Below are 16,957 nucleotides of genomic sequence, written 5' to 3'. Positions count from 1 at the left end.
CAATCATCCTCGAGTCTCTCCAGGTCCCTTCTGTCAGAGGCTCCTGGAAGGACCATTCTCCCCAGCCGCAGTGTAGAGCACATTCTTCACATCCTGCCCCATTCTGACTGGCCCAAGGGCTACTTCATGGGCAATCTCCTGCTTAATTTGTTTGAATGCTTGTTGTTGTTCAGGGCCCCACTGGAAATCAGTTCTCTTTCGTGTCATTGTCTCGGTTTAGAGACAAATTCTAGGAGAATGCTCTAAAATGAATGTTTTTCTCTAAAGAAAGAGGGCTTCAATAACTCCCATTTCTTCTGCCAGTGAGAGAAATGGATACCAGGGGATGAAAGTGAAAAAAAAAGGGAAAACTGTTTATTAACAAAGCAAGATACCCACAAAGCACAGGAAAAAAAGAAAATTGAACCTTACACTCCACCCCCAACTTGCTGTGTGGCTGAGACACAAAGATGGCACTGCCCATCTTTGTCTCTGTGAGGGGAGGAGAACAGAGTTGACGCAGCAGCTGGGAACCTGTTGGATTTCTGGCGTGGGTCTTCTTGCAGTCAGTGAAGTTGGTGGAGTTGAATGTCCCTTCTTTCGCTGGCTCAGTCTTTCTGGGATTTAGATCAGCCAGAGTGGCCCCGCAGGTTCCCTGGGTTGGAAAAAAAAAAAAAAGAACAAAAAAAAAAAAAAAACCTGCCAAAAAGAGACTTGCTGGTGAAAAGCTTCCAGGCCAGGGGAAGGAAAACAAAAAAAAAAACAAAAAAAAACCAAAAACCCGGAAGCTTCCCCCACCACCTGGGTCCATCTTAAAGCTACAGCAGTTGTTTTCTGGGTGTAAGGCAGACAGAGAATAAAGCGTCATCATAAAATCACCCCAAGACAGTCACAAGTTAAAGGGGGTTTACAGTCGTGCTGTACTCCGAGATATGTATCCTCCAAAAGCTCATGGCTCCTAGAAAAGTCTGAGTTTTTTTCTTGTTGGTAGGTGGGGACACAGTGGTGATTTTTTTTTTTATTACCTCTGTTAGGATCTGGCATTGTTCATCTTGCCACATGACTCCTAGAAACTGAATTTCTTGAGCAGGTCCCTTAACCTTACTTTGCTTAATGGCAAAACCAGCTTTCAGCAGAATCTGGATAATCTTCTCTCCTTTCTTGAAGACTTCCCCTGCTGTGCTCCCCCACACAATGATGTCATCAATATGCTGTAGATGTTCGGGAGCCTTGTCCTTTTCCAGTGCAGCCTGGATCATTTCATGGCAGATGGTGGGACTGTGCTTCCACCCCTGGGGCAGTCGGTTCCAGGTGTACTGAACACTCCTCCAGCTGAAGGCAAACTGAGGCTTGCACTCTGCTGCCAAAGGAATGGGGAAAAATGCATTGGCAATATCAATGGTCGCATACCACTTGGCTGCCTTGGACTCCAGCTCATACTGAAGTTCCAGCATGTCTGTCACAGCAGCACTTAATGGTGGTGTGACTTCATTCAGATCACAGTAATCTACCATCAGTCTCCATTCTCTATTGGACTTACACCCTGGCCATGTAGGGCTGTTAAAGGGTGAATGAGCCTTGCTGACCACCCCTTGGATCTCCAGTTCATGAATCATCTTATGGATGGGAATCACAGAGTCTCTGTCAGTGCAGTATTGCCGACAGTGCACTGTTGCTGTGGTGATCGGTACTTGTTGTTCCACTTTCAGCACTCCCACAGCAGAGATTATCTGAGAGACCAGGCAGGATATTCAGTTGTCTGATTTCTTCTGTCTCTAGAGCAGCTATCTCAAAAGCCCAACAATTTCCTTTTGGGTCTTTGAAATACCCACTCCAGAGAGAGTCTATGCTGGGGATGCATGGGGCCTCTGGGCCAGTCACGATGGGGTGTTTCTGCCACTTGTTCCCAGTTAAACTCACTTCAGCTTCCAGTACTGTCAGCTGCTGGGATCCTCCTGTCACCCAGAAATAGAAATGGATCCTGCTCCCACATACCTTGATTGTATTGGGGTACATTGAGCGCCAGTGTCAACCAAAGCCCTATATCTTTGTGGGTCAGACATGGCAGGTCATCAGATCCACACAGTCCAAAAGATCTGATTGTCCCTTTCCTCTACCTGGCTAGAGGCAGAGCCCCTCTAATCCTGGTCATGGTACATGTTGCTCTCCTCCTGTAAATATTTTCCTGAGGTCCCTTCAAGAGACTAGGTAATATTAGTGTTCCTATACCGTCTGGAGTTCTCTCCATGCAAGACTGGAGCAGTATTGACGCTAGGTGAGTTTCTTGTGATAGATGTTTCTCTTTTCAATTTATGTACTCAGGCTACTAAAGAGGAGGTGGGTTGTCAGCAATGGAGAGAGACGGGGAAGACTGATTCAGTGATCAGAATCCAATTTTATTGTGGGATACAAATGCTTATGTACTATTTCAGGGAGACTAGTAGTGTGTACTACAATGATTGGGCTAAAATCACATACACAAACTTATGCATATAACAACACCTCTGGCTTGCAGAGTTTAATGGGATTTTCTTTTTCTAGTAAACCCATTCAATTTAATCTTCTTGCAATCTGGGTCTAATTTTCAAACTTCCGTTTGCTTTTGCCAAGGCATCCTGTTATCAAACCTCTTATGTTAACCAGGTCCAAAGTTCATCATCTGTCTTGTGTCCCCCAACATTCCAACAGTGGATTTTCTATCCCACTTCCTCATGTCTTCTCCATGCTCCTGAAGGAAAAAACAGAGGTTACCTTGTGGAGTGTATCCTCTCTCCTTGGCTGGGGGACATCAGTTTCTGATGGCCCTCTTCAATCAAGCTCCAAACTTGCTCAGCCAGCTTTGTTTCCATGGACGAGACATGGGTGCATAACAGGCAGTAACAGTGTCCTCATAAATTCTCTGTTTGTTGACCAACGCGCCCACCTTGTCCTCCCCTTCATTCCAGCATCGCTAGGTAACAAGACTATATCTCTGGTCCAAGCTGCACGAATCTCAACTACATTTGTGATGTGCACTGGTCACCATCTAGGCTCTTGGGGAATCTCTCATCTTCTGAAAAAAATATCTCCAGCACAGCCAATTCCCTTAGGCATTGGATACCTTGTTCCATTGTGTTCAGTTTTCTTTGGTGCACCTGGAGGTCTTCTTTACAAAGGTATATGTCCCTTACACTTGCTAGCAGTTGCTGCCAGAGGCTGAGAGTGGCTTGGGTTCTACAAATTCCCTGGTCAATGACCACGTCTCAGGACAGGGATCCCAGTTGCCTGGCCTAACTTCCATCCAGAATGGTGTCATTACCTGCAGTGTCTCACATGTGGAGCAGCCAGGTCAGGATGGACTCGTTTGCCAGGCAGATGAACTCCTTCCACAGGTCACCCAGCTCACCCAGGGATAGAGAGCAAGTGATGATTTCCAGCTCTGTATCCTCTGTTGGGTGCAAAGGTCCAGTTGCTTCTTCATCAGTCACTATGCGGACTGATTTACTCTTCGATTTCTTTTTCTGAATGGGGACAACTGCTACCGGCTTGGGCTGTCCTTCTGGTTTAGTGATGGTTCACATAGACATGGTGCTTATTGCTTTGCTTCTTTTCTCCTCCTCTTCCTGAACATGTACCGTACCAAGCACTGTCCTGACACCAAGCATGGTGTGCACAGTGCAGGCCATAAAGAGAAGACAAAGCAAAACTAACACCAAGATTATGCCATCCTTGATATCCAGAAGGAACTCAATATTTTCAAAGAGTGCTGTGTCTGGCCTGAAAGGCTGGAAGAAACCATTCTCTACTCTTCCCCCTTGGGGATCGGTGTGATTGTTGAGGAGGCCCCAGACATAGCAGTCCAGACTAGGACAGGCAAACAAAATTGAGTATATATTCTGAATGATGTTCATTGCCTTGAAGGTTATCATGCAATAGACATAATAAACCAATAAAGCAAATTTCTTGCCATTCCCTGGTCTCAAATGGAGCGTCATGGCTGGCAAATAGTACCCCATGTGTGGGAAAATATAGAGAGCAAGGTACAATACCCATGTAAACATGTTGAGCATCATGGTGATAAGGTTTCTGTTAATACAAAATTGTAATTCTGACTTCTCTCTGGACCGCCACACATTGGGCGCCAAAATATATGTTAGTTTGAAAACAAACCAGTGGGAGACTCTAAGTCAGAACTATAATTTATAGGAAAATTAAGATAAAAGCAGAAAACACTGGCTTAAACTGTCAGAGTCAGGATACAACCTGACACCCTTTTGGTCTGGGTGGTGGTAGCAGTCAGATTAAATGGTGGCTGCAGTCCTGTTGAAGTGATAGATATGGTTCTGTTGAAGCAGTGATCCTGTAGAAGGGTCTGGTCTTCCTCTGAAGGTCCAGTGGTGGTTCTGTAGCTCTTGTGTTCTGGGAATCCAGTAGGTAAGGCGGCCTGTGATGTTCCAAAACCTCAGATTATATCCAGGTAGGAATCCTTGGTTTCTTCCCCTGGGTGGAAGATGATCTGAGAGCTGGAGAGCCAAGGGGTGGTCAGCAAAACCCACTCACCCTTCAACAGTCCCATTTGGCCTGTGCGTAAATCTGAAGGAGAATAGAAATTGACTGTGGACTATCGTGCATTGAATGAAGTGACTCCACCACTGAGTGCTGCTGTGCCAGACATGTTGGAGCTCCAGCACGAGCTGGAGTCCAAGGCAGTGAAGTGGTATGCCACTACTGACATTGCCAAAGCATTTTTCTCCATTCCTCTGGCAGCAGAGTGCAAGCCCCAGTAAACATAGATTTGTTATTTAGGCATATGGTTATGTGCTATTTGTTGAAAATTCCTAGTCTTGACTGTTAGCTTAAATAAGATAAGCTCATAACTGGCCTCTGGATGACTTGTCTTTGATGTTCAAAAATTGAAGGTTTGACAATAAGTAATAGCTACTTAGGACTGGTATATTTGGGATAAATTTATTTACTCCTGATTTAAATAATGTAAATAAGTGGTATTTTAAATGAGTCGAGGCATATCCCAATAATCTCTGAAGAGTGTTACAGCTTTAAAATATTACACTCTAAGTTGTTATTCAAAAATTTTTTACTGGAGTCATCAAAATGGTTCACACAGAATGCAACTTTAGAGGACCAACCTTTGTGGTTCTGAAGAGGAGTACATTCACATTTATCCATCTTGGATATGAAGTCTCTAACTGAATTTCTTACAAGGTGTAAATGGGGAAGTGGTAATTTATATGTTGTGTCTTCAAGATAAATCAGAAATCTCTGGATTTTAAAGTTTACCAAGCGATATTAATAGAACAGTGTTACCATTCTGCTAAAACAAAGCTCAGCAACCATGCATGTGGTTCTTATTTAGGCTTGTTATCTTTTCACAAGTATTTACACAAGACCCATTTCCATCTGCTAGGACATGCAGTTCTAGAGATTTTTAGGCTATCATCCTATTATACTAATTTGTTGAAAAAGTTTAATCTGAAACTTAAGACAATCATCGTGTTTGCAAGAAAGCAGTAACATCAAAGACTTCAGCACTAGTGGTGTTCTGGCTGCTGCTTTGGAAAGATTTCAGATTAAATGGAAGAATGCAGATACTTCTTTAATACAGCTCCCCTCATCCAGCTACTGTCCCTAATACTTGCTCAGCTTCCAAGTATATCCATTTTCAGCATGGATATGCTGCAAATCACAATTGACTTGCAGTTTCATCAGAAATATATTCAAAGGTATCTGTGGTTATTCCAGTGCAATGTGTTTTTTGCACAGAGGTTCTGCAGTAATTAATTTCTAAATCTGAAAGTACTCATTGTTTTGACATGCAGATATTTCCAAAGATGAAGGCCACAACCTGTCTCCAGGAATACTGTTCATAACAGGACAGGTGAGACACAACTGCTTGGAAATCCATTTCAAACTTGTGGTTCCTGTAATATTTTCTTTCTTGCACCACAGTGACCCATTTAATTTGACAGAACATCTCTGCTATTTTTTAGAATTAGATAGTTTATCATCTTGCTCTGAGTACCAAGGTACTGCCTTTTGGTGAGCATGTTGCAATGTAAAGAGAATGTCCATGCAAATTTGCCAAGATAAACCAATGCACACATAGGAGAACAACTGGGATCAGACTGTACTCTGAACAGTCATAAATTAGTTCAAGTAATTGAATAAAATGTAGATACATTTTTGATGTATCTGTGTTCTTGGGAGACAGGGAAGGGGAAGGAGTGAATAATATTTTTAAAAAGAAAAGAATCTGAGAACAACAAACTTGGATACCTGATCTATAATATAGTCAGAAAGCTCTTCTGTGGCTTACTACATATCCCTTCTATTACAAAAATTGCTGTAAAGAGTGAAGCAAAAAGATCCTGATCACACTTAATTGGTCTCAAGAGCATGAGAGCCTACCTGTTCAAAACTGTGGCAAGCTCTGAACCTCGGTCTGCAGGATTTGAAAGAAAAATGTTAGTCTGATATTTTTGCAAACTCCTAGATCCTGATAATAAATTCTGTCATCTACGGAATGAAGCTTGGATACTGACGTCTTGAAGATTATGAACAATATTTGAATGGATATTGTAAAGTTCCTAAGTTCATCTGTTCATTAAGACCCTATGGGGTCTTGGGACTCATGCCTTAACAAGACAGATTTATGCAAACTTGCATATACTTGATTGTAAAAGAGAAGACTTGTAAACATCTGTTTTCAGAGGTTAATTACTCTCCTCACTTCTCTGATACTCTATTGATTATTCTCATATAGTTCAAAGTGAGTTCAGAATTTGTTAAAGGCCAATGGTGTTGTTCACCCTTCATATTTCTGCAGCTATGACGGCAAACAAAAAAGTATTTGTGCCCATTCAGTGGAGTTTTTTCCATTATGCTCAGTGAAGATAGTGGTGCTATGTACTCATCCTACCTTTAATGTACTAGTTCAACCTGATATTTTCATAGAATATCCTGAGCTGGAAGGGACCCAAAAGAATCATCAAGTCCAACTACTGGCCCTGCACAGGACACCCTAGCAATCCCACTCATTTCCTGAGAGCGTTGTCTAAATGCTTCTTGAGCTCTGGCAGCCTTGGGGCTGTGACCACTTCCCTAGGGAGCCTGTTCAGTGCCTGACCACTCTCTGTGTGAAGAACCTTTTCCTGATATCCAACCTAAACCTCCCCATACACAGTTCCAGCTGTTCCCTTGGGTCCTGTCATTGGTCACCAGAGAGAAGAGCTCAGCATCTGCATCTCTGCTGCCCCTTGGGAGGAAGCTGCAGACCCTGGTGAGGTTTTCCCTCGATCTCTTCTTCTTCAGGCTGAACGAGCCAAATGACCTCAGATGTTCCTCATATGGCTTCCCCTCAGGCCCTTCACCATCCTTGTGCCCTCCTTTGGACACTTTCCAATAGTGTAATGTCTTCCTTATACTGTGGTGCCCAAAACTGCCCCCAGTAGTCAAGGTGAGGCCACACCAGTGCAGAGCAGGGCGGGACAATCCCCTCCCTCGACTGGCTCGTGGTGCTGTGCCTGATGTACTCAAGGACATGGTTGGCCCTCCTGGCTGCCAGGGCACTGCTGATTCATGTTCAACTGGCCATCAACCAGGACCCTCAGGTCCGTTCCTGCAGCTGCTCTCCAGTCCTCTCATTCCTCAGTCTGTCCGTACATCTGGGGTTGTCCCATCCCAGGTGCAGAATCTAGCGCTTGCCCTTGTTGAACTTCATATGGTTGATGATTGCCCAGCCCCTTCATTTGTCTGGGTCTCTCTGCAGGGCCTCTCTGCCTTCAAGGGAGTCAATAAGTCCTCCTAGTTTTGTATTGTCTGCAAACTTGCTTCTTTTTATATACTTGGGTCAGCTTTTTTGTCCTAGGTCCAGAACTCTCATAGAGTTCAAGAGAGAAAATTGATCATACTTGAATTGTTTTGGTTGTTTAATCTTAGAGCCCTCAGCATGAAGACTCTGAAAGGTGAGTTGTTGATCTAACTACACCAGTTTAAGGCATCAGATCTCCTTACCATTTGTCTTGCTTCTATAGTAGGGGTAGCAGAAGAAAACCTTTGCTTGGTTCTTAGCTGGCTTGTTCAGTCTGGTTAGGTTAATGCAAACCGTCTTCACTAGTGCTGTAATCTGATGCACTAGACAATGAAACACACTTGTAGAAATGTGAATGTGTGTTCTCTTCTGCTACAGGTGATAACCTCAGTTAAAGGGACAGGGATAACTGGTAACAGTAATGTCTTAAAATCTAGATCCACCATCAGAGCTTTACAGGACTTTTTCAGTGTGACTGACATTTCTGTACTAAAATGAAAAAGCTGACTGACTTTTTCATAAGAACACAAGTTTCTCAATTTGTGTTTCAAAATTTCAACAGTTTTAATTGAGAAATAAGATAGTGATATGTGTGTGTATGTATGTATGTATATTAATATATGTGTGTTTCAAAAAAAATCAAATTTGAAATCTCTCCGTTTGGAAGCTTCTACTTCACAGTTATTCCTAAGACCTGCTATGAAGTTCAGTGAGGTCAAAGCCCTCTTGGTCACAGGGAGAAAAATATTTTTTGTCATTGGATGAAGGTTTCAAAAAACTCCCACATTTGTTTTAATAAGTAGTGTAAGGAAGTTAATCTATATAAGCTCTCATATGAATCCAACAGTTTTTGTTGTTGTTGGACAGAAAAAGGAAAAACCGCCATGCTAAAAAGCTGCACTTTTAATTAATCAAATTTAGTTTGGTTCACATGTCTATCATAAAGTTGGCAAGTGCTCCTACTTTGAAAAGCTCCTTATTTGCAGTTGACCAGTTTCTGTGTGGAGTTTATTGTACTTGTCTTTATTGTCTTTCAGACATTAAATGTTATACATAATTTTGGAGTTTTAGGAAGTTAGATTTGAGAATTAAAATGACAGGAAAAAACCACAAAACTGTTCACATCACTGGAGTTGACTATATTACTACTTGTTACTGTGTTCTAATGATAATTTTGGAGATGATCTTTAAAAATTTTAATTCTTCTGAATCAGAATCTTCTGCAAGTATAGAGAAAATTAGAAGTCATAGTTATGATTCTGGTTTACAATTTGAGAGGTTGGGGGTATTTTTGTTAAGAGTTTAATTCCTACTTCCTTGATTGCATCCTCCTTACTTTTCCCCTGCTCCCAAAAGGAGAGCTGGCTCATTGCATCTGGTGAAAAGGCACTATAAATCTAAGCACAAAATAAGTTATTTTTCTTATATTCTATTTGTGGTCTAGACATTTTGATAGAATTTTCAACCTGTGTTTGGTCATTACTTAGACTTAAAATTATATTCTCTGATTACAGAGAAAATATTTTATTGACAAACTACAATATGAGAATATAAGCCTTAGTACAGGTAGGGCTTTTGAGTTTCATGGTAGAAATTAATTTAAGTTTTGAGTATCATGTTGGTAATATAAATAGGTTGTATTTTAAATGAATAGATATTTTCATGTGCTTCTCATTTCTATGAATTCTACTAAATTACAGGAGAGGGTACTTGGCTCACTTTCTATTTTTCTGTATTCTACTTTTAATGATTTTTTAATGTAAACTGAAAGGATTATTGTAGAGTCAAGTTCTTGACACTATATAAAATTATTGCTTAATTTTTTGTTTCATCCATGAAAAGCATTATGGTTGCAAGGGCAAAATACTGAAACTTTTAAGTGTGTAGTGGCCCCTCCACTTATTCATATGTGCTATGGTATAGACTCCAACTCTTGGTATATTCCTTGTTTCAAAGAGAAACATGGAGTGTTGGACTTATTTTCATAATTTTTGTTCATTGTTCATGTGTTCCCTGGCTACAATATATGCAAAGCTCAACTGAATCGAGTAGGGAGAAGCTCTGTCTCCTAATCATTGCAGATCCTTGCATAGTTTGTGTGTAATGAACCAGGCATAATCTGCAAAGGAGAGTCTTTTATAGTAGCACTCCTCAAGACTTGCTTCAACTGTTAATGATATTTTTTTGGCCATTATTGCATCTTCTTTATTAGATGGTTCTCTTGGGAATTGTATGGGAACTGATTTCATATGTTTTGAAGATGTTTTTTAATGATTAATTGGCACATGTGATAGATTGATAACGAACACATTAAAAAGTATTAGAGAAGTTCTATTCTTGCTTTTAAATTCAATGGGTTTTGTTGTTTGTGTGCACATACATGTGGAGGAGGATTAATTGGTGGGGGTGGAGGGGGAATGGACATTTTTGCTTGGACATTTGCCTCTTTCTAATATATAGCATCTGTGATTTTTCTCTTTTATTTTGTAGATAAGCCTCTGAAGAAGCGAAAACAAGAAAATAAACCACAGGAGGTTGGAGGTGCTACTGGAGGAAATAGAGCAGCTTCTCAGGAGACAGGTTCTGCAGGAAATGGAGCAAGGCCAGCGCTGATGGTTAGTATTGATCTGCAGCAAGCAGGAAGAGCAGATTCTCAGGCAACAGTAACTCAAGATTTGGACATCATCAAAAAACCTGAAGAAATTAAGCAGTATAATGATGTGTTTGTGTGTGTTCCCCAAGAAGACACTGTTGGAGTTCTTAAATTTAAACCTGAAAACCATCCTGAGATTTTTAGGAAAATGTCAGACTTTGGGGGTCAAAAGACAGATATCCAGCAAAATGAAAACAGACAAATGGAATTTCAGCAAAATGTGAGCAGGCAGTTGGAAAGTAAACAGAATGAGAAGAAACAGGTAGAAGCTAAACATGAAAGCAAGCATGAAAGCAGACAAATGGATGTGAAACTAAATGAGAACAGACAAACAGAATCAAAACAAAACCAGAGCAGGCAAATGGAGATGAAACAAAATGAGGGAAAACAAAACAATGGCAAACAGGAAATAAGGCAGAGGCCTGAAACACCGAAACAGAAGGATGAAGGCAGGCCTGAAATGCCAAAACATAGACATGATAACAGAAGGGACTCAAGTAAACCATTATCAGATAAGAAAATAGAAATATCTAGGCATAAAATAGATGTGAAATCTGATCCTTCAAGGATAAAATCTGAAAGTAGACCCGATCCAACAAAACTGAGGCCTGATGGGCGCTCAGTTTCTGATACACCAAGGCGTGACCATGATAGCCTCAAACAAAGATCAGAGGACAGGGAGGAGTCAGAGAGATACAGAGGAGATCCATCCAAGATCAGAAGACCTGAAAATTCAAGATCCTCAAACAAAAATGAACATGATTCTAAACATGGTATTAAATCTGATAGTTCAAAACCTGAGAAATTTGCAAGGAAACATAGACATGAGTCTGGTGAATCAAGGGAAAGGTTTTCTTCTGGGGATCAGAAATCAAGACCTGACAGCCCTCGCATTAAACAAGAAGGTAGAGGAGATTCTAATAAATCAAGACCTGATAAACCTGGCTTTAAATCACAAAACAGCAAGGATGAACAAAGGACAGATGGTAACAAGAGTAAAGTAAATAGTAATAAAGCACATGCTGACAGTAAAGCAGAGTTTCCCAGTTATTTGTTGGGGGCAAGATCTGGTGCATTGAAACATTTTGTCATTCCAAAAATCAAGCGTGATAAAGATGTCAATGTCACTCAGGAATCAAGGAAAACTGAATTTAAAGGTGAACAGGACAAAGTAGAGAAGATTGGGCTAGTTGAAGATCTAAATAAAGGAGCTAAGCCTATAGTTGTCCTTCAAAAACTTTCACTGGATGATGTGCAGAAATTTATTAAGGATAGAGAAGATAAATCAAGGGGCTCTTGTTTTAAACCTAGCAAGAACAAGTCATCCAAATCTAATAAAGGTAAGTTGTCTTTTTTAATGTTAATTGCATTATATCTTGTATACGCCCATTCTTTTCGATTTGCTACTCCTATGGTTAGAAATTAAACACAAATGTTTGGTAGGTTATACTCTTGCTTATTTGGTAATTTTGGGAAACAAAGTGAAATTTGTCTATGGGATTGTGGTTATTGGAAATCTTGTTACAGTATAACTTAAATGATTTGTTTGTTCCAATGCAAGTTCCTAATGTGGGAACACGTAAATAGTCTTAAAATGTATTTCAGTTACATGAGTTTAATCTGGTAATTTATCTAGTTAAATATAACTATGATGTGAATTATTAGGTGTGTCTGTGTAAGGGAATGGTACTACTCTAACTAAATTGTTGTAGCCGAAGTGTGGTGAAATACTATGTATACAAGCTCTAAGATTCCTTTATGTTTTTATTTGGAAATGAAATGTGGTTTTTCTAAGGGATATTTTTACATTATGAGATAAGAAGGCAGTTACAAAGCCCCATCTTCCTCTAATACTATAAATACAGCTCTATTGGGAAGCCTCCATACTTTAGGCTGTGTGACAATAAGATTATTAAAAAGTTCTATTTTTAGGAGAATTCAGATAGTGTTGTCTCTTATGGCCCAGTGTATGCAGAAGGACGAAAGAAATGTAAACAGTAGACTGGCATTATCAAATTAGTCATATAAACAGGAAGTTATTCATAACAGATCGTAGGTTTGATATTTAATTGTCTCTTCTGCAGATTTAACACTTTTTTATTCTTGGTGCTATAATTTTAGTTTCTTTGGTTTCAGACTGAAGTAGATAATTTCACATTGTGAAATCAGTGTTACTAACTGGTCAGGGTTCTTTTTTATTGTTTAGCATTTAGAGCATTTAGATTTCTTATGTAGTTATGTTTATAGAGCTGTCATGTCTCAAAAATAGGCAGATAAAGTGTCAGAGGAGAGGATTTTAACTGTATACAGGATTATTTATGAATGCAGTTCTGGGTATATCATTGCTCATTAATTTGAGAATAAAATGTTTTCGTACAACATTTATCTGATAAGAACTGATTTAGAAATCTTTGTGAATGTATAGCTAAGTTTATGTGCATGTGTATTGAGTTTATATCTGTATGATGAATTTATTTTGCTATATCTGGTCTCTACTAACTTGATTGTATTGACCCTTAAAGACTTAACAATTCACCATGAATACTGCTTATTTGTAAAATGTTAGCCTTCTTGTTAAATATTTTCTCTTTATCCTGGAATAATGAACATTTCCACTATCCCTTTTTGATATTCAGAACAGGCAAAGTTTCCAGTTCTAACAATAATGGGTATCTAGAGTCAGACAGAAAAATGTGACATCCTTGCTGTCAGCTTAGTATAAAGATTTCAGATGAAACTTTTATGTTCATTATAAGGCATATGGAAAACTTTCTGATGGAGTTCAGCTCCTAAGGATAGACTTTAAAATCACACAATTCTATGTGCAGAAAGCTGGTAAATTTAGAGCCCTCAGAGCTATATGCAGTTTATGTATCCTTTCTAAAATGTTTCTGAAGTAGGCTTTTTTGTAGTCTGTATTGTATGTGGTTATTTATATAGTATATTTTAGTAAGGCGTAAAGGTTTTATTGACTCTAATCCAGTTGGCATGACTCTTCTAGCAGTGTCACACATGAGCAATGCATTCATTTTAAATTCAGGTTTATAGCTTTTCTGCAGTGTTTTTGTGTATTTTGTGTTTTATGAAGTCATATATTTCTTACATATTTTGAAATAACTTGGGACATTGTTTCCAGGGGAAAAAAAAGTTTGAATCTGATATCAGTCTCTTTGCTATTGTATCTAGAATAAGATTCTTACAATTATACTAGAAATAAGTTTCATGGAAAGGATAACTATGTGTCTCTTACAAATCAAGTTTTGAGTGTTCATCCATGCAAATTTTGGAGAAAGTGTCTGAACTTCAGATTTTTCATGTGCATTTTTAGTTTAACATTTTTTTGCCCAACTTCCTGGTAGCCTACTTTCTAGGATATAATTAAGCGAATTCCAGTGTTCATAATTCATAAATATATCTCTTAATAAGCCAAGGTCTATTTGTCAGTAACTGACATAGAAAATATTCATGTATTTTCCACAATGTCCTCACTCCAATTGAGAGAAATAGCACCCACTTTTACTCCATGCCATTTTTACTTATAACTGTTTTACTACACTAGATGTAATTTTCATAAACGTTCTTTATTTAGTTCATCATATATTTCTTAATAGGTTTTAGCAAATCTTTTCTAGGATTGCCTTTTTGCATCATTATTCCATTTCTTCTTGCATCCCTCCTATTCCATGTAGCTTAGTATATTTTACTTTATCTTTCCTTCTTTCACCTCCATGTATTTCTTGTCCTTTGTTTCTCCTTTCTCATCCTTCCCCAAGAAAACGTGTTCTCCTGGCTTTGTCACATGCAACATCATTGCTGTGATTTATCTGAAATCCAGTTTAAGATTAGTTCAGGTAGTTAAAAAAACATTTAGATAGTTATTCTGTCTTAAGGGACTAATGCCCATTGATTATAAAACTCAGTAAAATCAACTTATTTTAAGCTAGAATTAATGCTACATATACTGAAAGTCTATATAACTTCTTACATTTTTTCAGTACACTTTAAATTTTAAAATCATCCTGTTTTTGTGCACATGGATAAGCCTTGCATTCTACTGTAAAAAAAACCAAGTAGCATTTTAAGCAAATTTTATAGACAGGTTTCAAAGTTTGTTAGGCTATTATATGACTCGGAAAACTGTAGTATGTGATTCTTAAGATTGAACTATCCCAACAGTCCCTTTTGGCATTTGCAAAAAAGAAGCAACATTGTTTTACTCTCTCCTGATCTTTGAACATTTTTCTCAAAGATGCACTCTAGCTCAGAGGAAATTTATAGAAGTTTTTTTACAGTACTTTTTTAAAGGGGTCTTATGCTGAATTTTTATGGCCTGTTTTTTGCAGGTCAGAATGAATTGAAGCACTTTTTTTTGCTTCCGGTTTTAACATCTGTGAATGCCTTTTATCCTGGTTTTAATGTAAATGTATGTTGTTGAGGAATGCATTAAACTTCTCCCTTCAAGTTTATGCCTGCAATGAAGAGGTCATGTTTGCTATGCTTTCATTTCAGAGCTTTAACAAATACCTTGTCTGCTGCTTATAGCTATACTGATCAACTATCTTGAGATTAAACATGTTACTGGTTTTACAGTTCATAAGATCATTTAGGTTATAAAAGGCCTCTAAGATCATCAAGTTCAACCATTAACCCATCACTGCCAGGTCCACCACTAAACAATGTCCTCAAGATCCACATCTACATGTCTTTTAAATGCCTCCAGGAATGGTGACTCTACCACTGCCCTGGGGAGACTTTTCCAGGGCTTGACAACACTTTCTGTGAAGAAATTTTTGCAAATATCCAATCTAAATCTTCGCTAGACCAACTTGAGGCCATTTCCTCTTGTCCTATTGCTTGTTCCCTGGGAGAAGAGCCTCACCCCCACCTGGCTCCACCCTCCTTTCAGGGAGTTGTAGAGAGTAAGAAGGTCCCCCCTGAGCATCCTGTTCTCCAGGCTAAACACCCCCAGCTCCCTCAGCCACTTCTTGTGCTCCAGACCCAGCTCCATTGCCCTTCTCTGGACTTGCTCCAGCACCACAATGTCTTTCTTGCAGTGAGGGGCCCAGAACTGGACACAGCATTTGAGGTGTGGCCTCACCAGTGCTGAGTACAGAGGGACAATCACTGCCCTGGTCCTGCTGCTCACACCATTTCTGATCCAAGCCAGGATGCCATTGGCCTTCTTGCCTACCTAGGCACACACTTGTAGTAAACCCCATAGATTTAGCAAAGGCTCCATGGAGGATTTAACAATAGGAATGCTGACACAGCAGCAAAGAAGCTTCCTGACTCCATGGACATCCGCCCTATAACCTATCCTGATAACCATGTAAGGCAATATCTTGTTAACCCTACTATTGGTCACTTATGGTCCCTCTAACCCTTTGTCACTGGTCAAGTTTGGATATTTACCAAGGCTATAAAAGTAGCATACTGTACCCTACTAGCTTAGAAGAAGAAGAGCTGAGACCCTTTGCGGACCCCCAAATAAAGCTTTCTCCGTGGAACAGCTTATGCCTTCTCCTTCTCCTCTCTCCGTCTGCTGAAGCCTCAAGCCAAGGGCAAACTTACCTAGCAGCAAGCTGAAATCTTAAGAGCTGGCTAATCACTATAAGAGCTGACATACATCAAGCTTGCTAGGTGTTTGACCCGCGGCCTGTGGGCCTGAGCTAGCTTGGCTGCGGGCACCCGGTCCCTCCTCGGGGACTGAGATCCTGAGCCCCAAGGCTCTGCTCTATGATAAGGCCTGATAAGAGGCGTTATTACACACTGGCTCATGTTCAGCTGCTGTTGCTCAGCACCCCCAGGTCCTTTTCCTGTGGGCAGCTTTCCAGCCACTATTTCCCAAGCCTGTAGTGTTTCAGGGGGTTGTGTGACTCAAATGTGGGACCTGGCACTTGGCTTTGTTGAACCTCATACAATTGGCCTTGTCCCATTGCTCCAGCCTGTCCAGATCCCTCTGCAGTGCCTTCCTGCCGTCCAGCAGATCAACACTCCACCCCAACTTGGTGCCCTCTGTAAACTTGCTGAGGTTGCACTTGATCCCCTTGTCCAGGTCATCAATGAAGATATTAAAAAGGGCTGGCCCCCATACTGAGCTTTGGGGAACTCCACTGGTGACTGGCTGGCAACTGGATGTAGCTCCATTCTCCACCACTCTCTGGGCCTGACCATCCTGACAGTTCCTAGCCCAGTGAAGAGAGCACCTGTCCAACCCATGGGCTGCCAGCTTTTCCAGGAAAATGCTGTGGGAGACAGCATCAAGGCTTTACTAAAGTCTGGGTAGACACATCCACAGAGAATGAGAGAAAAATTTAAGTGTGGTAAGGAGATGTCTGAGTTGGCTTATAAGATATTTAAAGTATTAGCTTTCTAAAAGAAGCACTACATATGTAATTGCATATTTTAGTTCTAGGACAAATGAGTGTGTTTTTAAGAATTGTGCAGAAACACCTTTTGAGTCTTCAAATATTACCTGAAAAGGCTTCATTATTTAAAAAAAATGTTTTAATTTCACT

At 40.0% G+C, this 16,957-nt stretch overlaps 1 protein-coding gene across 4 annotated transcripts in view; it reads left to right on the top strand.

Annotated features, from left to right (window-relative positions):
* Nucleotides 1-16,957, top strand: part of LOC141726828 (nipped-B-like protein) — a 175,785-nt gene that overhangs the window by 85,729 nt on the left and 73,099 nt on the right. For 3 of the 4 annotated variants that reach the window (XM_074531922.1, XM_074531924.1, XM_074531923.1), the window contains one exon: nt 10,277-11,779. The exons of the other annotated variant lie outside the window; for it this stretch is intronic. In XM_074531922.1, the coding sequence (XP_074388023.1) occupies nt 10,277-11,779 (1,503 nt within the window). The remainder of the gene's footprint in view (nt 1-10,276; nt 11,780-16,957) is intronic. 4 annotated transcript variants of the gene reach the window in all.

This window comes from Zonotrichia albicollis, chromosome W (genome assembly GCF_047830755.1).
Source record: "Zonotrichia albicollis isolate bZonAlb1 chromosome W, bZonAlb1.hap1, whole genome shotgun sequence".
Lineage (NCBI taxonomy): Eukaryota > Metazoa > Chordata > Aves > Passeriformes > Passerellidae > Zonotrichia > Zonotrichia albicollis.
This window is presented reverse-complemented; position numbering and strand designations above follow the sequence as displayed.